The sequence below is a fragment of the Balaenoptera borealis genome (assembly GCF_965194805.1).
Source record: "Balaenoptera borealis genome assembly, chromosome: 2".
Classification (NCBI taxonomy): domain Eukaryota; kingdom Metazoa; phylum Chordata; class Mammalia; order Artiodactyla; family Balaenopteridae; genus Balaenoptera; species Balaenoptera borealis.
The window spans coordinates 67555564-67581142 of record NC_138867.1 but is presented as its reverse complement, the minus strand read 5'-3'; the positions used below and the strand labels follow the sequence as shown (position 1 = coordinate 67581142).

At 36.9% G+C, this 25579-nt stretch overlaps 1 protein-coding gene and 1 long non-coding RNA gene across 2 annotated transcripts in view; one reads left to right on the top strand and one right to left on the bottom strand.

The window, feature by feature from the left end:
* TMEM167A (transmembrane protein 167A) overlaps window positions 1-24692 on the top strand; it is a 47900-nt gene extending 23208 nt beyond the window's left edge. Inside the window, exons 3-4 of the mRNA XM_082378593.1 lie at window positions 1023-1057; window positions 8790-24692. Coding sequence (XP_082234719.1) covers window positions 1023-1057; window positions 8790-8860 — 106 coding nt within the window. The 3' untranslated portion in view covers window positions 8861-24692. The remainder of the gene's footprint in view (window positions 1-1022; window positions 1058-8789) is intronic.
* LOC309622533 lies at window positions 2776-8783 on the bottom strand. Its single transcript, XR_014240946.1, has 2 exons — window positions 7839-8783; window positions 2776-5971 (listed from the first exon to the last, which is right to left on the bottom strand). It is a non-coding gene; the product is annotated as an uncharacterized lncRNA (long non-coding RNA).
* Window positions 24693-25579: the final 887 nt, after the last annotated feature.

Genomic DNA, 25579 nt, shown 5'->3' with positions numbered 1-25579 from the left:
AGCCATCTCTTTGGGGAAAAAAAAAATTATAAATTTCCCTGTAATTTAAACATTATGATTTTCTTATACCAATCCTAATTCACTAAATAAGTAATGTTAATTTATCTTGATTTGTAACCATGTGTAACACTATTTATAATTCTATTCTTTTGTCACACCAACAAAATAGTTGTCTATAATGTGTTTTTTCCCCAAATATATCTATTCATTGAATGACTTGTCTTTTTTATTGAGCTGGTATTTTTTAATGCATGCAAAATAAGTGATATATCCATATAATATGTATTCATAATATATTCATTCATAGAATTGAAATGGACATATTAGTCTAATTTTTATTTCCAGAGTATATGTGTTTTAAATGGCATATTTAGTTAATTTCATATACAATTATATGAAACTAGGGTTTTCCACTTATATTGAAATGTATATGTTGAAATATATTGAATATATTACACTGAAATATAGGCTCATATTTTTGTATTCCTCCTTATTTAATGTTATAGTTATGTAAATGCTATCATTGGAGTTCATGATTATAGATCATTTAAATAAAGAACTATATTCAGTAAGAAGTAAGTTTTTTCAGTATGAGAGTTTTATTTTTTAATGTCAAAATTTATCCAGAACCAACTGTTCCCATTTACTGTTTTCTCAAAGTTAACATTTATTTAAATGGGCATATGTATTTTCTGCTTTTGAAGGTAAAGCACTTGAAGTTGACTGAATCAGTCTTCTAATAGTAAGCCCTGGTGCAAATTTTTGCCACTCTCACATTAATTTACTTTGGGCTTAACCTGTGACACAACATATGTTCAGTTTCTGACAGTTTCTGTACATTGATGGTTGATAAGCTTTTGTGTCCTACTTTTCTCCATAAGTGGTGGCTCAACATCAACTACATTTCAGTTTAAAGCAAAGCATCAGCAGTTAAAATATTAGTATATAATAAATTCTCCATATGGTTCTGAATAAATCACCTTTCCCAGTAAACAGTATCTACTTTTTTTTATTCTATGCAGGTTGTTGGGTATATTTTGGAAGTGTGCCAGAATTGGTGAGTATCTATAATCTCTCTCCACTTCTTCATCTGTAAATTGTTGGCCAATTTACTTGTTGTGTTCAAACAAATCAAATGTCACTTTTTAAAGTGCAGCCTTCCCAACTATGTGCATTTTGCAGTAGTTTGTAGAGTTCCACCTAACTCTTTTCCTGACACTATTTAAAACTAGACTTCATAGATAGCTCGTAATACTTCATTAGCAGGGAGATGGAAAATATGACAAAAGTCTCTCTAATTCAGATATCAAATACTATGCATTCCTGGTTTTGGGGAGATTTCAGACAAATATGTATAGTTTTATGCACGCATACTTTAGTATACAGCATGCAATTCTGTATAATGTGTACCATTTTGATAACTGAGGATGATTTTTCCATTTAATGAAAGGCTTGCTGAGCAACCATCTAATTGCCCTCTGCTAGGTCACAGAATCTTATTGGTTGCTTTTAGAAAACATGAACTATTTCATCTTTTGAATCCATGTATGTGGTCATACTTGAGCTTTGTGTAAATGTGGATATCTTCTAACTTTTCATAATAAGATTAGTAGCGCCTTAAGTGTGTTTATGGTTAGATAACAATATATACTATACATTGTCCCATAACACTGTGTATATAATAACATTTAACACAGTGGCCAGCACATAGTAGACTCTCAAATGATTGGTAAGTAAATGAATTAAAATGCATTTATTTGCCAGTATTCTTTTTTTATTGCAGTATAGTTGATGTAGAATATTACATAAGATACAGGGGTACAACATAGTGATTCATAATTTTTAAAGGTTATATTCCATTTATAGTTATTATAAAATATTGGCTATATTCCCTGTGTTGAACTATATATTCTTGTGGCTTATTTATTTTATACATTACAGTTTGTACTTCTGAACCCCCTGCTCCTGTCTTTCCCCTCCCCCCTTCCCTCTCACCACTGGTAACCACTAGTTTGTTTTCTAGATCTCTGAGTCTGTTTCTTTTTTTTTTGTTATGTTCATTCCTTTGTTTTATTTTTTAGACTCCATATATATGTGATATCATACCGTATTTGTCTTCTCTGAGTTGTTTTACTAAGCATAATACCCTCCAGGTCCATTCATGTTGTTGCAAATGGCAAATTTTCATTCTTTTTTATGGCTGACTAGTATTCCAGAGTGTGTGTGTGTGTGTATGCCACATCTTTATCGATTCACCTGTTGATGGACACTTAGGTTGCTTCCATATCATGGCAATTGTAAGTAATACTACTTTGAACATTACGGTGCATGTATCTTTTCAAAATAATGTTTTTGTTTTAGTCGGATATGTACCCAGGAGTGGGATTGCTGGGTCATATGGTAGCTCTATTTTTACTGTTTGGAGAAACCTCCATCCTGTTTCCCGCAGTGGCTGCACCAATTTACATTCCCACCACCATCCACATCCTCAGCAACATTTGTTGTGTTCTTTCTGATGATAGGCGTTCTGACAGGTGTGAGATAACATCTCATTTTTGGTTTTAATTTGCATTTCTCTGATGATTAATAGTGTTGAGCATCTTTTCATCTGCCTGTTGGTCATCTCTATGTCTTCTTTGAAAAAATTTCTATTCAGGTCTTCTGCCCAGTTTTAATTGGGTTGTTTGTTTTTTTGATGTTGAGTTGTATGAGCTGTTTATAGATTTTGTATATTAATCCCTTATCAGTCATATCATTAGCAAATATTTTCTCCCATTGTGTAGGTTGTCTTTTTGTTTTGCTGATGGCTTCCTTTGCTGTGCGAAAGCTTTTACGTTTAATTAGGTCTGATTTGTTTATTTTTGCTTTTGTTTCCTTTGCTTTAGGAGACAGATCCAAAAAAAATATGATTTATGTCAAAGAGTGTTCCACTTAACGTCTTCTTCTGGGAGTTTTATGGTTTCCGGTCCTACATTTAGGTCTTCAATCCATTTTGAGATTATTTTCATATGTGGTATGAGAAACTATTCTGACTTCATTCTTTTACATGTAGCTGTTTTCCCAGCACCACTGAGGGGGGTGGGGAGCGATTCCTGACACAGTTTTGTATGGAGTCCAGGGTGTCCTGAAACTTGTGTTGGCCTGCTACTGGGCAGGACCATGTCCCAACTGGTCCCAGAGCAGGGTCTGGCCTACTGGGGGGTGTGGGCAGGCTGGGTCCGCAGATTGCAGGATTGTGGTTTTCTTGCATTTGGTGTTTGCCACCTGATGGGTGAGGCTGGTCCAGAGGCTAGAGCAGACTTCCTTGAGGGCAGGGCTGGGCTCCAGGAGTTTCTGGGGCTGGTGCCTGCGCACTGGTTGGGGAACTGGGTGCTGGGACCCTGCTGGACAGGGCCATGTCCAGAGGCAGCTGTGGGCTTAGGGGGTCTTAAGGCAGCCTGTCTGCTGATGGGTGGGGCTCTGTCCCCACCGAGTGAGTTGCTTGGCCTGAGGTGTCCCAGCACTGGCACCTGTAGGCTGTTGGGCCAGGGCACGGTTGGGTCCTAGCACTAATAAGCTAGAGGGAAGATTCCACAATGGGGCCTGCTAGCACCAGTGTCCCCATGGTAGAAGTAGCTCTATGAATGGCTGCCACCAATGCCTATGTCCCCAGGGTGAGTTGCAGTTGCCTCCTGCTCCTCCGGGAGATTCTCCAAGACCAGCAGGTAGGTCTGACCCAGGCTCCTATCAAATTACTGCTTTTGCCCTGAGTCCTGGAGTGTGTGAAATTTTGTGGGTGCCCTTTAAGAGTGAAGTCTCTCTCCCCGAAGTCCTATGGGACTCCTGAAATTAAGGCCCACTGGCCTTCAAAGCCAGTGCTCTGGGGGCTCGTCTTCCCAGTGCAGGACCTCCAGGCTGGAGAGCCTGATGTTCGGCTCAGACCTTTCACTCCTTTGAGAGAATCTCTACAATGTAATTATTCTCCAGTTTGTGGGTCGCCCACCCAGGGGTATGGGACTTGAATATACAGCTAGTCTTCCGCACCTACCTGTCTCCTTGTGGTTCTTTCTTTGTGTCTTTGGTTGTAGAAGATCTTTTCTGGTAGGTTCCAGTCTTTTTCATCGATGGTTGTTCTGCAAACAGTTGTGATTTTGGTGTGCTTATGAGAGGAGGTGAGCTCAGGGTGTTTCTACTCCGCCATCTTGGCCAATCTCCCCAAGAGGTAGTATTTTCTGATGCTTTTAGATCACATTTGCAGAGTCCCAATGCAAACCCTGAAACAACAGAAGAAATCTTAAGCCCTTCAAAAGTAACCAAGAAGAGAGAGAGAAAGAGACAAAAAAGCACCCTCAAGGGCTAATGCTGATAGCTAATGGTAAATGTAAATATATATACACCAAACTCCTTGCTTCAAGATCCAGGTCACTCAAGGAAAAAAGTAATCTCGCTAAGGAACAGGCTGGTACGAATACCTCACGTAAACTACAAAGAGAGAACATAATGGGATTGTCTCCATAATTTCACTTTCTGATATTTCATTGTTTGTTAGTGTATAGAAATGCAACAGATTTCTGTATATTAATTTTGTCTCCTGCGACTTTACCAAATTCATTGATGAGCTCTAGTAGTTTCCCCATTTACCATCTCATCAAAAAGAATAGAATACCTAGCAATAAAGCTAAGGAGGTTAGAGACCTGTACTCCGAAAACTAGAAGACACTGATGAAAGAAATTGAAGATAACACAAACAGATGGAAAGATACACCGTGTTCTTGGATTAGAAAAATCAATATTGTTAAAATGACCATAGTACCCAAGGAAATCTACAGATTCAGTTGCATTCCCTATCAAATTACCAATGGTGTTTTTCACAGAACTAGAACAGATAATTTAAAAATCTGTATAGAAACACAAAAATTCCGATTAGCCAGAATAATCTTGAGAAGGAAGAACAGCTGGAGGAATCTTGCCCTCTGACTTCAGACTATTACAAGGGTATGGTCATAAAAACAGTATGGTACTGGCATAAAAACAGACGTATAGATCAGTGGGACAGGATAGAAAGCCCAGAAATAAACCCCACGCATTTATGGTCAATTAATCTAGGACAGTGGAGGCAAGAATATACAATGGAGAAGACAGTCTCTTCAGTAAGTGGTGCTGGGAAAACTGGACAGCTACATGTAAAAGAATGAAATTAGAAGATTCTCTAACACCATACAAAAATAAACTCACATCTAGGTGTTTAATCCATTTTAAGACTGGATACTATGAAACTCCTAGAGGAAAACGTAGGCGGAACACTCTTTGACATAAATCGCAGCAATATTTTTTTGGATCTGACTCCTAGAGTAATGGAAACAAAAACAAAAATAAACAAATGGGACCTAATCACACTTATATGCTTTTGCACAGCAAAGGAAACCATAAACAAAACGAAAAGACAGTCTATGGAATGGGAGAAAATATTTGCAAATGATGTGACCAACAAGGAATTAATGTCCAAAATATACAAACAGCTTGTACAGCTCAATATCAAAGAGACAACCCAATCAAAAAATGGGCAGAAGATCTAAATAGACATTTCTTCAAAGAAGACATACAGATGGCCAACAGGCACATGAAAAGATGCTCAACATTGCTAATTATTAGAGAAATGCTAATCAGAACTACAATGAGGTATCGCCTCACTCTGGTCAGAATGGCCAACATCAAAAAGTCTGCAAATAATAAATGTTGGAGAGGGTGTGGAGAAAAGGGAGCCCTCCTACACTGTCGTTGAGAATGTAAATTGGTGCAGCCACTATGGAGAACCCTTAAAAAACTAAAAATAGAGTTACCATATGATCCAGCAATCACATTCCTGGGCATATATCCAGAGGAAACCATAATTCGAAACGATACATGCACCCCAATGTTCATTGCAGTCGTAGAATATCACTCAACCATAAAAAAGAGTGAAATAATGCCATTTGCAGCAACATGGATGGATCTAGAGATTAAGTCAGAGAAAGACAAATATCATATGATATCGCTTATATGTGGAATCTAAAAAAAAATGATACAAATGAATTTATTTACAAAACAAATAGACTCATAGACATTGAAAGCAAACTTATGGTTACCAAAGGGGAAAAGCAGGGGCAAGGGGAGGGGATAAATTAGGAAATTGGGATTAACAGTTATGCACTACTATATATAAAATAGATAAATAGCAAGGACCTACTATATAGCACAGGGAACTATATTCAATATCTTGTAATAACCTGTAATGGAAAAGAATCTGAAAAAGAGTATATGTATAAATGTGTGTGTGTGTGTGTGTGTGTGTGTGTGTGTGTGTGTGTGTGTGTGTATCTGAATCACTTTGCTGAACACCTGAAACATTGAATCAACTATTCTTCAGTAAAAAAAGAGAGAGAACATACGGAAGAGCAAGACAGTTTGAGGGAGTAGAGAATATCACTGGATTAGAGTCATACTAACATTAAAGTTGCTAGCTCATGAATAAAATATTAAGGTATTTTAAATCCATCTTTTGTGTAATAAATTAGAAAACACTGTACAACTCCATTTAGTAGCCAATCCAGGTGATCCTTTTGTTCACAATTTTAGCTTGAAAGTATAGCTAAAGTTTTCAGACATCTAGTTTATAGCTTTCTTCATGTTACCCTATAGTACTACCTATTTTTATGTCTAATTATAAACTGTGCCTTTTTTTGCTTGCCCATGTATTTCCATTTTCCTGTCTTGACTATATGAATACCATAGGTTAAATGGTTCAGTTATTCATTTTTGCCAATTATGTGGAAAGCATTAGCTTTTCATTTTGGCAAAGTGGTTTAGAAAATGTTGATGGTGATATGCTGCTTTCTCAACCACATGCTCCTCTCTTATCTTGACACAGAATATATCCACAAAGAAAGGAAGCAGTTTTAATGGGAAAAGGCCCAGCCAGATCATCTTATCATGTTACACATCACATTACAGACACTGTTTCACATTCACTTATAGAGACCTAAGACCAGACAAGAAGTAACATTCTTACGCAAGTTCAACCAAAGATGTTTAGCTCTACCACATGGCAGTCTCTTTTAAGAAAATTAAAAACGGGAAAATGAAACCCATATGTAAATTATAGCATTCTAAGTTGGAGGATGAGGAAGAGAAAAACTTCCTCAAAAATTAATTTCCAGCAGATGGAAAATTTAGGACAATATTAGTTTCTTCTTTTAGTGTTTAAGAAGACTATATTAGACAGTGAGAGTATCTAGCCCTATGGTGAGTAACAGGCTTCCTTATGAGATCTACCAGAAATTTTGGTCTGATTGTTTTGTTGTTGTTGTTCTTGTTTTGTTGGATAACATGAGTTTTTTACCCTGAAAGAATCAGCATGGCTAAAAAATGAGGAACCACAGTATTTTTTAGTTTCAAAAGATTTTTTTTTTTTCCAGTTGAGATAATATTGTAAAAACACTGTATTTTCTCACTTTCTAGATTTTCCTTTAGCTGGAATGCAGTCCATTAAATGTCTACGGAGAGAAAAACCTTTCAGAAAGACACCAAATGTTTATTTTATTTGTATGTGTGTAATGTCTTCTGTGAATATTGCCATTGAACAAAGATATAAACTTTTTGACTGTATCACTGTGATCTCAGTGAGGAAGCTCTGAAAATGAAGATGACCTTCAAGGTTTTAGTTGATAAGAGTGGTCAAGATTGACATTTTCCAGAAGTAGTTAACTGAACTTGCTAGTGAAATATGGAACTTAGTTACTAGAAAAGATTATTTTAAACATAATAGAAAAACACAGGTGAGGTGAGTATAAACCATCTCTGTAAAGGAACCAGGTACATACCCAGGATTATTCCTAGAAGTAGCACATCACTCTTTCTCCTTCCTTCTTCCTTTCTTATGTGCCCTCAAGGCAGCATAAAAATGCCTGGTGCTTTGTGCAACCTTGCAATTACTGAAGAAACAGGAAAGAACAAGATGAGTTTGAGTTAGCTCACAATTACAGGATCTCTGTTTATAAGACAGTTTCACAAGCCAACTTCAGATCTACTTCATGCAAAGGAAAGTCTCCAAGTATAAACAAACACTCCTTAAACACATGTGAAAATTGACTAATACAGAAGTGGTTGTTCTAAGTTCTACGTCTCTAACCCAGAGTAATTATACTGTAAAAGATTTGATATGAAATCCATTTCAGAAATAGTTTAGTTTTCTCTGATATGTTTTTATTAAGCATTCTACGTTATATTGATTTTTAAAATGCAGTTTGATTGAACACCCTCTGTTTATTTTCATCTAGGAATGCTTATTTTTTACCCCTTATAATTGTCATGAATTGCTATCAATGAAGAAAAAAAGTATGGCTAGAAACTGTATGTTGAACTTCTTTTTATAGGTGGAAATTTCCCTTTTTTATAGGAAAAAAACAAGCAATATTTGGTTTTAATTGAGTTTTTGAGATAATTTCATTTGGATCTTTAGCCTACATTCTGTGTTATATTTTTTAATATTTGGGTTTGTGCAGTGACACTGAAATGGCTCATGAAGGGTTTTCTAAAGGCATGAAAAGGGAGGTGGTCTTAAAAATAGATCAGTATAGTTTAGCTCATTCTGGAGTATACTCATTTTTATGTTGCATGTAGTTTGTTTTGCCCACCCCTGCCCCTAAATATATGGGCTTCATAGGCAAGAATTTTATCTTGGTTTTTTATATGCCCCTCTCCTGTAGTAAGTAATAACCTTATGCTAACCACTCAGTTAATCAACGTGAATATATCTACCTTTTTTCCAACAGGTGAACGGAAGAGTCCTTATGTTGCGGTATGCTGTATTGTGATGGCCTTCAGCATCCTCTTCATACAGTAGCTTGGAAAAATGCCAGAATTCAGTTGCAATCAGATTTAAATATGAAAAAAAAAGGACTTATCTGCAGAAAATAATGGAAAGAATGGTTAACCCTTTTATCTCTGAACATTGAATGAGATAAATTTTCAGCTGCTGTTCTCTATTATTTTTGTTATTGGACCAATGTTCTATATAAATAATTAGGATGTAACCATTTAATACTCAGAGTTTAAATATGTCTGTAACAATCAACCTCAGTACTGTCACTACAATATTACATTCTGCATATGTCATTCTGTTGTGTCAGATACCAGTTTTTAGTGAGGTATCTTTAAGGCACATAGGAGAAAACAAAATTGGTAAATTACTTAAGTTCCTTTCACCGTGATTTGGAAACGATAAATCTTTATAGAATGAGACTTTTTGGACTAGCTTTTTTATTGAAGAAAAAAAAGGTTCAATTCGTGTTGATAAGGACTGCATTCATATTTAATAATGCTTGCTTTTCCTCTGGCCACATCATTTTGAGCATTAACCAGAGTACCTCTACTGTTAGCAAACTGTAGTTTATTACAGGTATTTAAACTATTTAAAACAAGCCTATGCAGTTCTTAAGGAGGAAGATAAATGAGAAGTGACTTAAGAGTGCTATTGAGAAAAATGTTCCTATTTAACATAAAAGAATTCAGAATACCTGACTGGTGTTATTGTCTCTGAAACCTCTGGTTAAGTATGGATAAATGTCTTAAGCATAAATTTGACCAGCGCTAACTGTCGTTTTTGGAATAAGACTACATGCTTAGAGTAAAGAGCTAAACTGAATGATAATCTTATATGCGTTTTTCATTCTTTTTAGTGTTAGGTCTCTACATTTTAATTACCCCAAAATGCAAACTGTGTTTTTGTTTTTTAATACAGCACTTTAAATCTAGTTTATGTTTTGTCTATCAACTTGAACTGGAATCTTGTGTAACTTACTACATGATGATAAACAGTTTTCACATCTACTTACCATATGCCATGGCATAAATGTCTTTGAGCTTTGATGGTAAAGGAGGACCTTCAGTAATTTAACATTGGAAATGTGACTTATAAATTTTGTAGTAGAGCAGTTATTACACATTTATGGTTAACATTTCAAAATTCAGTTAAAGTTTCAAAGCAAAGGAGAACTTCTTAACTAAAAATTGCCCATTATACATAGTATTAATTAGATATTGTTGTCAGCTGTTAATTCCCCATAAAGATAAAAAGAATAAACTTTTTTTTTTTAAGAAAAAAAATTGTTTAGAATTATTTTTAAATGAGCCTGCCAGTAGCTGTTTCTGCAGAAACAAAGTATGGAACTGAAAGTTACCTATTTTTAGGACCACTTTAAAGTACTTAGAATTCTAGGAAACATCGAAGAAAATCTTGTTACACATTGCCTGCTTTTTTTTTGCAAAAGATAAAAGCTGCTGTTTGGCTGTCAGTATATTTGTTTATTGTACGTTTCTGGCTTATCTATAGCTGGTTTAAAATGGTGTATTTTGCCTTAAACAGGTTAATCAGGCTATGATAATTGTTCCTACTCTGCACTGTCTCTTGGGCTTTGCATTAGGTCAAGGATTTTCAGGGTATCCCCAAAATAGGACTCTTATCAGCATATACATGCAGAGTAAGTCACCTTTGTGGGTCTAGTTTCTTGAGTGGCCATCTGTTGTCCAACTCTGCTGCCAACTAGACTTTCCAAAAGCTATATCTATCAACTAATTTTTTATATACTAACAAACACAAATCTAATATGAAAAAGGGAGGACTATTCTAGATAATCAGTTCTAGGACATTTCTTTTAAGTTGGCATTTCAGAGGAGGTAGGTGGAAAGTAGAGGAAGAAATAATTTTTTGGAAAATCTGTGGCAACATATAAACATTTTTTACATTTTTTACTGTGTGTAGATGCTGAACAGAATGGGAAGCAGCTTATTTCTGACCCCAGACATTCTGACCTTTTGAAGCACAAGCTCTTTGGGAGGTGGTGAAAGACACAGGATTCTGTGAAGAAAAGCAATGAGCATTTTCTTTAATGTATTTTTTTTTCAAAGAATTACCACTAAATCCTATTCTCTAACCCAAAGGGTGGCGTAGGTAGTTTTAAGCCCACAGAATATTCAGATATTCCTTTTGTGGTCTTGGCGAGGTGGTAAGATGCAGAAGAGGATTAAGGATCAATTTAAACATCAGATGGACTTCCTCTGTCACATAGTCTTGGTGCAGGGCCGGATGGGATGATGGGCACTAAAGTCCACAGCTTGCTAGATTCAAATACCCTCCCTAAGCTCCTTCCTGGCTCCAGAATCTTTTGATTCCATCTTGCCTGGAATTTGTTTTGTGCTGATGTTTAGTTCCTGATTGGCCTCAGCTGTGCCAATGGCAGGAGCATGCCTTCTTTCCAGGCAGTCTTAAAAGATGTTCAATCAAAAGAAGACATAGTCTGCTGAATTCCCTCTGTGGCTTAAAAAAGTTTAGATTCAAGTCCAGTATTTTGTTAATGCCTATGCTGCTGTGCCAGACACTACTATCCTGAATGTTCTTACATCATCAGATTCAAAACAGTCCTATGCTGGGAAAAGTAGTAATATGTAACTTGTAATAGACACCATCATCTTAGTAAAATGCAGATCAGTCTAGTTCTAACCTAGGACAAAATTGAGATTTCAGTGAAGTAACTTCTTCAAGTTCACAATGTCAAAAATGAACAGATCTCTGCCTGGTTTTGTGAAAAAGACCTACCACTTGTAAATAGAATATTTATATTTCAGCATTTTTAAGAGGCATTAAGAGAGTGCATTCAATCTATTATCACTGAACACAAGTACACAGTTTCTTCCCTCTAGTGGTTCATAATGTAGTGGGTGAGAGAGAAATGAGGTTATTTTATATGAAGTGCAATGTGATAGCATTTATTAGTGAGATAACACCAGGATTCTGGAAGAAAATGAAAAGGTGACAGCTCAGTCAGGGATATGAACTTCCTTCCAGAGGAGCAAGGCTTAAGCTGAATTTACGAGCAGTATGCAAAAGCACCAGGGGTATATTATGGACCATCAGTACCTAGCTTGTTATGCCAGCCACTTGGGGAGTACAGCTGAGCCTTGAACAACACAGGTTTGAACTGTGCAGCTCCACTTATATGTTGGGTTGTTTTCAGTGGTAAATGCTACAGTACTGCACGATCCCAAGTTGGCCGAATCTGTGGCTACGGAACCTCGCTTATGGATGGCTGACTGTAGGATATGGCTGGAGTGTGGACTGTGCAGACGGTCAGCGCCCCCTAACCCCCACATTGTTCAAGGGTCAACTACACTACGATATAAGCCTAGAAAGGTGGAGAGAGGTTAGGTCCTAGAGGGTCTTGTATTTTTCTCATCGCTATCTATTATCTACCTCAGAATTGAAGTTGAATATGTTTCCTCCTGCCTGACAAAAAAATTCAAGAATAAAAATAAAATCCTCCCTTGGTGTACGTGTAAACAAGGTTGAATATATCCATGCCAACCTTATTTTCGGCCAAGAATACAATACTGTCCTCTCCAGAGGCACCTGCATAGCATAAAGCCAAGGTAACTTACCAGTCAGGTCAAGTATTTCCAGGAACTCTGAGTAGTTGATACTCTATCAGTGCCAAAAGTAGTCAGGATTGTTAAAGCACGCATGTGCATAAGAAGCGAAGGTGGTTGCAATTTCTACATTTCCTGGGTGCACAGAAAAGATTTCTAATAAACAAGGACATGTGCTCCTTTCAAAGCCTTTGAGAAGTACTGGATCATAGGAAACTGAAAACAAGAATGGAAGATTCTTAGGGACCCCTCTTTACTTTCTTTGGTATCCAGTAACAGTAGATGTACAAAATATAAGTACCTGAGTAATATCAGCATTGTGAGTACTGCACAGCCCTGTTATTCTCAATCAGCAAGTTACTACTAGCTTCCAAAAATAGCTTCATGATTATGTAATCTATACATTGCCTTCTACAGTTTCTTTTACTTTGCCCTCAACCAGTCCCAAAATGGTAATCTGAAATGCCACTCCAATATCAGAAAAAAGAGGGTAGGTGGAAATATATTTCCTGTGGTTTTGAGAGTACAAAAAAATCATCCTACTCTCTGGTTAGTGCATATGTCTGTGGTATGTAATAAAGATCAAAATGAACTTGCAAGAGCCTCCTAGTTTTGTCTTATTGTCAGATGAGTGAAAGGTTTTTTAGGGGTTGGTTAGAGTATTGAAATTGCCATGTTTTGAGTAAGATGGGAATAGAGAAATGTTTCTATTTGTTTTACCTGTATTTTAATTCATGGCTGGTCAAGGTTGGTTTGGGGAAGTTTTATTTTTATATTGTTTTGCATCTTAAAGCTGTTCAATCTATTATATTGCTATTTCTTTGAGTGAGCCTTCAAAAGTCTAATGACTTGCTTTAGATGTGAAGTCATGAATTCCCTCCAGAGATGGTGGAAATCTGATTCTGAATGAAAGTGAATTAATTATTGACAGTGACTTTCAACTTGTCCTCAACTGAGAGCCTTCAGATGCCCAAGCCTTCTGGCAAGTAGCTATCAAAATCTGTGAGCAGTGTCCATCAGAGTGAGATCATTTACCCAATTTATACCATTTATTGAGAAATATGAAAAAAAAAACATGTACTGTGTACTTTGGGTAGCATGGTCTTTCTACTGTTATCTTCCCAGCACCCAGTTAACACAGACAAGCCTTTGTTAGACCTGTTACCGGAAATAATTGACTTAACCAAGTGAATTGCAACAACTCTATTTTTAGTTGAGTTTTGAATTCAAAAAGTACTTCATATACGAATAGAAAAACAGTATCTTAGTTGTATCCTCAGTGTATATTATAAACCTCCCTCACTGCTCCATTGTAACTACCAGTTGATGTGAGACTATAGAGAAAAATGACTAAGTTTCTGATTTCTAACTTAGATCAAAAGAATTCAAAATGGCTTTGCTTGAGACCATTAGTTTAACACAGTAGGAAAGCAAAATCTGTTTTCTATTCGGAGGGTTTGCATTAATATCCTGAACCATAACAGATTTGCTGGGAGAAAAAAAAAAGAGAGAGAGAAACATAAATATTGGAAATAGGGTACGTCACTTCACACACACTTTGTGGAGGATGAGAACACTCAGGAATTTCAAAATACCCAGACACCACTACTGTTTGAGCTTTATTTGGCAAGGGAAGTAGCCTGGGAGCAAATGTGATTGAAGGTTTGTACCCAAATTGCCAAAGCGTCTAATTTATGAGCCACTTCAACACTTTTGATCACGTAGTATGTGTAGGCTAAATGCTGGAAAAGTAATGTGCAAAGTAATGTGTCCTTAAAAAGAAATAAGGACACATTTAAGGCGTGAAGGATTTCAAGAAAGCTGGCATCAAAGAAGGAATATTTGCAGTAGTGAAGTTTTAAAGAAAAATGATCTGCAGACTCAGGGTAACACCAAAAGATTTGATCTTGGAGACTGAAAGGAAGATAGAACACTCTTTGAATAATATTTCATTAGGGCCTTAGAAAAACAAGATAGGATTTTCCTTTTGATTTTATTTAATAAAAGTATTGTTTATTCTTTGCTTGCTTTTTAGCTAATGTTATTCACAAATGGAGGAACCTCTATTAAATCTTGGAAAGTGATGAGAGTACTCTGACTTATAAAATATGTTTAAGAAGTTTACAGTATGAAATTAAGAGAGCTGTAGAACACAAAATATAGGGTAATAAAGTTAGATGAGTTTTCAGAAAAGTTAGTTTTATGAGTATGTAATCTAAACCTCATTCAGCTCTCTATTAATGGGTCACTGTTTTGAGCTCTAAGTGAATCAAAGCCAAAATAACATACAGTAACAGAACTTAAAACCCATAACTTAAAACTGCATTCATACTACTGGCAACTCCAATCCTAGTTGTTTTTATTTTTAAGTATTACCATCACAAGCATCCTTTCAAAGAGGCGTAATTGAATCTGTTAAGACAGAAATTGGACATAGAAAACTACTGAGATGGTTCCTGAATCCCTAGGCAATTATTTGACTTGCCATGAAGAACAGAAATAAGGGTAGAATTCAGGATAATCTTTATGCCTCCAAGGAATGGAAAATTAATCCCTCTGACATGGCTGTCCCACAAAGTAGGTTCCTCCACATCTTCCTTTCTATTTCTAGAAGAATCCTTTGAGAACTGGCTGTGTGCCAGACACAGTGCCAGCATCAGTGTATACAATGTGGAACAAGACAGCTCCTTCCGTCACAGAACCTCGATTCTAATGAAGACCAACTAACCAAAATAATTAGATAGGCATAAACAACCTCCAGGAAGGACCTTGAAGACACCAGACAAAGGATGATTTTAGATGGAGTGGTCAGAGATGGCCAGTCCATAAAGTTGATGGGTTAGGCTAAGACCTGCAGACGAAAAGAGCATGAGCCAGGAGGCAGAAAGAACAGCATACTTGAGGACCTAGAAATGGGAAAGCGCTTGGGGCTTGAAGTGGAGAAGTTGATAGGAAACTAGCGTGAACTAAATGAGACCAAGAATGGTATGAGTTGGATAGAAAAATGAGCCAAATTATGCAGTGCTTTGAGCCATAGAGAAGACTGGCAGACTCATGCAAAAGATGAGTCAATACGTGCTTGCAAAATTGGAGCAGGTATAGTGTCTATCAGGCTGTCCTTGGATCTCGTATTGGAACTGAAATCCACAGGGCAGGTAATTGGGAAGGAAAGGCTAGAAGCTTCAGGATGGACTAAAGCCCATCAGTTATTATTGCTCTGATCTTGGTGCTGTGGTCGTCCTGCAGAAAGAAGCCAGTGCCCTTCACCTTGGAGCTAAACACACATCTGGCCAAGGGTTAGAGAAACTGAAGGAGAAAGTGGAGTAGTTATAGGCCCAGCCATTGCCTCATGCTAAAAAGTTTAGCACACCTGGGACAACATGTGTGAGCTAACAAAACGGTGGTTGCTGCACCTCTGCCCTCAAATTTCACACGAGACTCTCCTGTGGCCCACTCTAACCAAACCTTAGAGGAAATGGAGTTCTGGGAAATGTAGGACGGCCTCACCAAGCTGACACATTACAAGGGCATCACATCCTCTTAAAGACCCACTTGGATCGCCTCCCAGCAAGTCAAAAACGTATGCCAAACAAAACTGTTTATCCCTTCTAAATCTGCTTCTGTCTGGGTTTCCTTATTTTTGTAAACAGTACAACTTTCTTTCTATGATAGAAACTTTCTAACCCCCTAAACTCCTTTTTTTTCTCTCTCTCATATCCCTCCCTTGCTCCCACCAATCTGTAGTTTAGTTCTATCATTTTTACTTCTGCAGTGCCTACCCCAGGCATATGAGTTCAAACTCACCAGGTGACTATACCATCCCACACATTGATTTCAGATTCAGTTTTATATAAGCCTCATTCTGGAACCCCAGAAGTACAACAAGGGCATTCTCCCCTCCAAAGACACGTACAGGAGAGTGAGTTATGGCAGAGGTGCTAGCATGCTGTTATCATTATTTAAACCAAGAAAAACACACTGTAGACAAGATGAAAGATCTAATAAAAATCTGTTCTTGTTCCCGATTCTAAAACTTTAACAGCTGGGCTTTCCCATGTGGAATAATGTTACATAAATAACTCAGCTAGGAAGCAGAGGGGCTGTGAAGAAGTCCACCGAAATGATAGATGATCTTGGTCAATCTGAATCACACCCAATGGAGTTACAAGGAAAGAAGTGGTCATTGGAAGGTACTGGTGAGCTGGTGCTGGTACAATCAGCAGACTTCACAGAACCTTAGTCATGTACACTAATTCTTCTATAGAGGTTTTCTTTCTACTTAAGCATATTAACACTCTAATCTATTCCATAGGGACTTTTTCTGCTCCATCTGAAAATGTCACAGAAATCTAGAGAAATTGGCTCTCAGAGAATAAACTTGTTGAGATTTAAAACTGAAGTAAACTGAATTCTTATGCTTACTTTTCTTTGAAAGGGGACAAATATCTCTGAGTACATTCTATTTAATATTCTCGTCCACACAATCTAGGTATAGCTCATGTTACAAATCCTACTCCCACTTCTTCCATCAACTGAAGCATATGTAGTTGCAGTTGTGGCACAAATGCCAAAAGGCATAATGAGAAAATATGAGTAAGGAACATAGCTTCAGCCTAAGAAAGTGAATGCAGTTCTCCTTTTCCACTTATATAATGGGAAAGTGGTGAGAAGGGAGCCGTCATCTGTATGATAGATACAAAACTTTGGGGCGAGTCTCATCTTTCTCAGATTTGGGTTAGATGATCTCTAAAAGCCTGTCCAGCTCTAAAAACCGATGACTATCCTGTATTTATAGTACAAGTTGTTCTTCACTGGCCCCCACTTATATTTCTCAGCAGTTGGTTAAACAAAGGAAAAGAGCTCTTAGAGAGTGAAGCTTCATTTGTTTTCTTCTAGGCATATTCTTGGAAATCCCACTGTGGTTGGAAATTCTACTTTGTGAAATGTACCCAGGAATTCACCTTGCCAGAAATTCTATAAGGACTCACTTCGATCATTTTAAAGAGTTACAGGAGACATTCTGTGATTAGAACAGTGGTTATTTCAGTAGGAAATATTCAGGGAGCATGTGCTTATTACTCCTTTTTTTTTAAACCTAATCCTGAGATTAACCTATTCTATGAATATCAGCAAGAATCAGCTCACCCATTAGCCACACCATGCAAAGGGAAATGTCCACATCAACTTGAAAGAAAAGAAGGAGGAAAAAAATAGAAAGAAAATAACTTTTAGGCCTTGAATTGCTAATCACTTCCCCCTACTCTCTGCTGTCCAAATGTTTTTACTCATGATAATCCAAGGGAACATGCTAATGTAGCTGCCCCTTACCTCTTATCAGCCTAGCACAGTATGAGTCACTCAGCAGGAGATACTTCTAATTTCTGCTGTTGATTCTGCCTTTTAAGAGAATGGCAACCTCTGAATGACAAGCCATCTGCTTGAGAGATGGTATAATAAGCCCCTTCAAATTTTTTTATCTCACTACAAAATTGAAATCTATGAATTATAGAAAACTTAAAAAATACAAATACACAAAAAGAAAAAAAATAGAAGTTTCCAATAATCCTATCAGTCTAAAACAACCACCATTAACAATTCATGTAAAGATATTCATGCAAAGATAGCCATGTAAAGATAAAGCATACAATTTATTTTTATAAAATAGCACATGCTATTTTGTAGCCTCCCCGTTTATCAATACATCATGGGAGATTCCTGGACAATATGGCGGAGTAGAAGGATTTGAGCTCACCTCCTCTCATGAAAACACCAAAGTCACAACAAACTGCTGAACAACCATCAACAAAAAAGCTTGAACCTACAAAAATGATATTCTACACCCAAAGACACAGAAGAAGCCACAGTGAGATGGTAGGAGGGGTGCTTCTGCAATATAATCAAATCCCATACCCACTGGGTGGGTGGCCCACACACTGGAAAATAATTGTGTCACAGAGGTTCTCCCACAGGAGTGAGAGTTCTAAGCCCCATGTCAGGCTCCCCAGCCTGAGGATCTGCTATCAGGAGGAGGAGCCCCCAGAGCATTTGGCTTTGAAGGCCAGCAGGGCTTGAGTAAAGGAGCTCCACAGGACTGGGGGAAACAAAGAATCCACTCTTGAAGGGCGCACACAAGGATTCACGTGCACTGGGACCCAGCAAAAAGAAGTAACTCCATAGGATCCTGGGCCAGACCTACCTATGAGTCTTGGAAGGTCTTCTGGAGAGGAGGGGATCAGCTGTGGCTTACTGGGGCAGCAAGGACACTGGTGGCAGAGGCCCCAGAGAATACTGATGGGCGTAAGCTCTCCCAGAGGTCGCAATTTTGGCATCAAGACCTGGCCCTACCCAACAGCCTACAGGCTCCAGTGCTGGAATACCTCAGACCAAACAACCAGCAGGATAAGAACACAGCCCCACCCATCAGCAGACAGGCTGTCTAGAGCCTTACTGACCTCACAGCTCACTACTTGACATGGCCCTGCCCACCAGAAATTGAAACAGTGATTAAAAAACTTCCAACAAACAAAAGTCCAGGACCAGATGGCTCAGAGGCCAATTCTATCAAACATTTAGAGAAGAGATATATGTCTGATATCCTATTCTTCTGAAACTATCCTATCCTATCCTTCTGACCTATCCTTCTGAAACTCTTCCAAAAGATTGAAGAAGGAGGAACACTCCCAAGCTCATTCTACGAGGCCACAATCACCCTGATACCAAAAGCAGACAAAGATACCACAAAAAAAAGAAAATTACAGGCCAATTTCACTGATGAACATAGACACAAAAATCCTCAACAAAAACTAGCAAACCAAATCCAAGAATGTATTAAAAGGATCATACACCATGATCAAGAGGGATTTAGCCCAGGGGTGCAAGGATTCTTCAATATTCACAAATCAATCACTGTGATACACCATATTAACAAATTGAAGAATAAAAACCATACGATCATCTCAACAGATGCAGAAAAAGCTTTTGACAAAATTCAACACCCATTTATGAGAAAAACTCTCCAGAAGGTGGGCATAGAGGGAATTTACCTCAATATAATATAGGCCATATATGACACACCCACAGCTAACATCATTCACAATGGTGAAAAGCTGAAAGCATTCCCTCTAGGATCAGGAATAAGACAAGGATGTCCCCTCCACCACTTTTATTCAACATAGTTTTGGAAGTCCTAGCCACAGCAATCAGAGAAGAAAAAGTAATAAAAGGAACCCAAATTGGAAAAGAAGAGGTAAAATTGTTACTGTTTGCAGATGATATGATACTATACATAGAAAATCCTAAAGATGCTACCAGAAAACTACTAGAGCTAATCAATGAATTTGGTAAAGTTGCAGAATACAAAATTGATACACAGAAATCCCTTGCATTCCTATACACTAACAATTAAAGTTCAGAAAGAGAAATTAAGGAAACAATCCCATTTACCATCACATCAAAAAGAATGAAATATCTAGGAATAAACCTACCTAAGAAGACAAAAGACCTGTCCTCTGAAAACTATAAGATGCTAATGAAAGAAATCAAAGATGACACAAACAAATTAAAAGATATACCATGTTCTTGAATTGGCAGAATCAATATTGTCAAAATGAGTATACTATGCAAGGCAATCTACAAATTCAATGCAGTCCCTATTAAATTACCAATGGCATTTTTCACAGAACTAGAACAAAAAATTTTTAAATTTGTATGAAAACACTAAAGACCCCAAATAGCCAAAGTAATCCTGAGAAAGAAAAGTAGAACTGGAGAAATGAGGCTCCCTGACTTCAGACTACGCTACAAAGCTACAGTCATCAAAACAGTATGGTACTGGCACAAAACAAATATAGATCAATGGAAGAGGACAGAAAGCCAAGAAACTCATGCACCTATGCCAATTAATCTATGACAAAGGAGGTAAGAATACACAATGGAGAAAAGATAGTCTCTTCAATAAGTTGTGCTGGGAAAACTGGACAGCTACATGTAACAGAATGAAATTAGAACAATTTTCTTACACTAAACACAAAAATAAACTCAAAATGTATCAAAGACCTAAATGTAAGGCCAGACACTATAAAACTCTTAGAAGAAAACGTAGGCAAAAAACTCTTTGACATAAATCTCAGCAACATCTTCCTTGATCCACCTCCTGGAATAATGAAAATAAGAACAAAAGTAAACAAATGGGATCTAATTAAACTTAAAAGCTTCTGCACAGCAAAGAAACCATAAAGAAGATCAAAAGACAACCCTCAGAATGGGAGAAAATAGTTGCTAACGAAGCCACCGACAAGGGATTAATCTCTGAAATATACAAACGGCTCAAGCAGCTCTATGTCAAAAAAACAAAAACCTAATCAAAACATGGGCAGAAGTCCTAAATAGATTTTTCTCCAAAGAAGACATACAGGTGACCAAAAAGCACATGAAAAGATGCTCAACATCGCTAATTATTAGAGAAATGCAAATCAAAACTGCAATGAAATATCACCTCACACTGGTCAAAATTGCCATCATCAAAAAGTCTACAGTGAATGCTGGAGAGGATGTGGAGAAAAGAGAACCCTCCTACACTGTTTTGGGGAATGTAAATTGGTACAACCACTATGGAGAACAGTATGGAGATTCCTTAAAAAACTAAAAATAGAACTACCATATGATCCATCAATCCCACTCCTGGGCATATATCTGAAGAAATCCATAATTGGAAAAGATCCATGCAACCCAATGTTCATTGCAGCACTATTTACAATAGCCAAGACAGGGAAGCAACCTAAATGTCGATCAACAGAAGAATAGATAAAGAAGATGTTGTACATATATATATGATGGAATATTACTCAGCCATAAAAAGGAATGAAATAATGCCATTTGCAGCAACATGGATGGACTTAGAGATTATCATACTAAGTGAAGTAAGTCAGACAGAGAGAGACAAATACCATATGATATCATTTATATGTGGAATCTAAAAAGAAATGATACAAATGAACTTATTTACAAAACAGAAACAGACTCAGAGACAGAAAACAAACTTATGGCTACCAAAGGGAAAAGGTGGGAGGAGGGACAAATTAGGGGTTTGGGATTTACATATACACATTACTATATATAAAATAGATAACAAACAAGGACCTACTATATAGCACAGGGAACTCTACTCAATATTCTGTAATATCCTATATAGGAAAAGAATCTAAAAAAAGAATAAATATATGTATATGTATAACTGAATTACTTTGTTGTACACCTGAAACTAACACAACATTGTAAATCAACTATAATATAAAATGAAAATTCAATTTAAAAAATTTTAATAATAATATAAAATTAAAACATAAAAAAATACATCATGAACATCTTTAAATAAATTATAGATTTTTGCTATTATACCATTTAAAAATAATTGGAGAGTATTCTGCTATAGAATACAACATAATTTATCTAACCCATAGACTGTTATTGGATAAGTATATTGTTTCCACTTTGGTAATGACATATTTAAAAGGACAGCATGGCACAAATCATATCAGTGTCCTCTAAGATTAGTGTATATTACACAGGTACCTAAGTTAAATGGATATTCTAAAGTTCCACTTAGGTCTGCATGAACAGGTCTCTTGTTCAAGATAAGAGGCACATGTATGCAAAAGAGTTGACTGCTTACTTCTGATTATTTCAAGAGCACTTGGAAATATCTCCCCACTTCACCTCTACCTGCAAACTGAAATCACACCCTTAAAAAGCTTAACATTCATATTTTATCAGTTTTCTATAGAGTTGGACATGATGCATTTTAAATTATTCCCTCCCCCAAGACCATGAGTCTTCAGTGAAGTATGTGCATGCATTAGATGGGGGAATCAGCCACTGAAGTACCATATTTGAATCCAGTTCTATCACACATTGCAGGACACGGAGAAAAACAGAGATGTTCCCCAGGCTGGGCAAAAGAAATTAGGCATCTGGGGAGTGAGAGAGACTGAATAACATCAGACACAGGAAACTGAACAGTGAGTTGAGACTGTGGGAGTGCTGTAGATCCTTCAGACTAAGCAAAGCACTACTGGATGCAACAGCACTCTAGCCTACTGATGCTTCCGCTTCCACAGTTTTTCAGTCATTCAGGGTGCAGGGGGGCTATAGCTCCATTTTAATAATGGAAGTTGTGAGGGATCAATTTACAGAATATTTTGATAGAATTCATTTATTTGTTTATTCTACAAAATGGAATATTTATGCAGCCATTAAGTGTATTTATATTGAAGTCGATTTTTGACATGAAAGGATGCACACAATATATTAAGTGATGAAATATGTTACAAAACACTTGATAGAATGAGATCCCTTAGTGTAAAAAATCCTCTACGTGTAAGTGTGTCTGTGTGTGTGTGCACGCACACACACATTTATAGGAAAAGACTATAAAAATATATACCAACATGCTAAGAATGACTTTCTCTAGGGGTAGGAATGACAGTGTTTTTTTCTTTCCTTTTATTTTTTAAACCTGCATTTTTATGGTAAACATACATGATAAAATAAATGGCAACAAATGTACATTTGAATTTCATGCTCTACTTTTTTTCTTCATGCTTTTATTTTCAGGCCATCAAACTTTTTTTGCAACTTGCTTTATTGATATTTTTCCCCTCTTTGTTTCATTCCCATGAGAATATAAAAGGTCTTTGTCATTTTATCTCCAAATCTGTTGCTCTAATCTTCCCTTTTTCCCATTTCCTCCCACACTCATTTTCTCAAACTAGATGTTTCATATGAATTTAATGTATTTAAGGATGGGCACTCCTTATTTGCCTTTCTAAATCCAGAATGTGAACAGTATTTAGTAACCTTTCATCTATCATGTAAATTCTAAATTCTTTGAAGAAGCACAAATGGCCTGAATTTACCCCCTAATGCCCCAACTTCAAGCATTTTCAACCATCAAGAAAAGTAAATCATTTAAATTTAGAACTGACAAGAAACAGACTCAGTTATCTCCAACATGTATGCATTAAGACTAGTCTGCCAAGGGTTTTGTGTAAAGGCAAAAGATAATAAACTTAAAATGTATATACTAGTCAATGAAGGTTTTACATATACAACACAGTGAGTGTGATCCAAGTTCCAGAAATAAATGCCTTGCATTGAATGTAAAATTCATGCTAAGTAAATGAATTTATTTTTTTAAGTGATGAAACTCAATTCTTTTTTATCTTAAATGAAATTATATGCATCTATCTGCAATTACAAGACACAAAGATGTCAACTTTATAAAATTTCCTGACTCTCTGGTTTATGAAAATAGTGGCAAACATATCTCCATCCACATTACATACTTAATACAATACTAGAGAATTTAGTATTTATTACACCACTCAATTATGTATACTTTCAGGCTTTTGAAAAAATGAAGCACTGGATAAGTCTTAGTAAGAAAATCTGAGCATGAATGATTTTGTAGCAGTTATGTATAGCTTTGGACATTTAAAACACTTTTCTATAATTCTGTTAATTACTGAAACCAAGTTAATGAATGGCATGTTGAAGAAGCCTATTATATAGAAGTTGTGGCTAATGATTGAAGCCTTCCTTCTCACTTAATGATTTATTCCATCTTCCTCACTAGGAGTTCTTAGCATATCAAAAAGGCATCTAAGTATTAACAATTAGATAAGGGGCCTGCTTGGCCACTCGCCCACAGGGTGATGCATGGATTCCAGTGCCAGGAGCACAGTTAGAAGAAGTGATACATTTCCTCAACGCCCTCCTGTTCTCTTTGTGAGCAACAACATGCGTTTTCCAAGAAGTTAAGTGAAACTAAGGATCCAGTTGGTGGCCACTGAACAGAGTGAAGGACATCTCAATCTGAACTAGCCACCTTTCAATGCTGAATAGCTCCATGTGGCTAGTGGCTGGCATATTGGACAATAAGCTATACTTCCAATGGAGAAAAATTATTCACACCATTTCTTATCAGTTTGCGGGATCTTGGTTCCCAGGCTGGAGGTCAGGCCCGAGCTCCTATGGTGGGAGCGCTGAGTCCAAACCACTGGATTAACAGAGAACCTCAGACCCCAGAGAATATTAATCAGAGTGAGGCCTCCCAGAGGTTCTCATCTCAGCACCAAGATCTGGCTCTACTCAACTGCCTTCAAACTCCAGTGCTGGAGGCCTCAAGCCAAACAACAAGTAAGACAGGAATACAGCTCCACCCATCAAAAAAAAAAAAAAGAAAGAAACGACAAAAACATACGTTACAGACAAAGAAGCAAGGTAAAAACCTACAAGACCAAATAAATGAAGACGAAATAGGCAACATATCTGAAAAAGAATTCAGAGTAATGATAGTAAAGATGGCCCATAATCTCAGAAACAGAATGGAGAAAATACAAGAAACGTTTAACAAGGATCTAGAAGAATGAAAGAGCAAACAGTGATGATCAACAAAATAACTGAAATTAAAAATACTTTAGGAGAAATCAATAGCAGAATAACTAAGGCAGAAGAACGAATAAGTGAGTTGGAAGATAAAATGGTGGAAATAACTGCCAGGGAGCAGAATAAAGAAAAAAGAATGAAAAGAATTGAGGACAGTCTCAGAGACTTCTGGGACAACATTAAATGCACAAACATTCGAATTATAAGGGTCCCAGAAGAAGAAGAGAAAAAGAAAGGGACTGAGAAAATATTTGAAGAGATTACAGTCGAAAACTTCCCTAACATTGGAAAGGAAATAGTCAATCAAGTCCAGGAAGCACAGAGAGTCCCATATAGGATAAACCCAAGGAGAAACACACTGAGACACATATTAATCAAACTACCAAAAATTAAATACAAAGAAAAAATATTAAAAGCAGCAAGGGAAAAGCAACAAATAATATACAAGGGAATCCCCATGAGGTTAACAGCTGATCTTTCAGTAGGAACTCTGCAAGCCAGAAGGGAGTGGCAGGACATATTTAAAGTGATGAAAAGGGAAAACCTACAACCAAGATTACTCCACCTGGCAAGGATCTCATTCAGATTCAATGGAGAAATCAAAAGCTTTACAGATAAGCAAAATCTATAAGAATTCAGCACCACCAAACCAACTTTACAACAAATACTAAAGGAACTTCTCTAAGCAGGAATCACA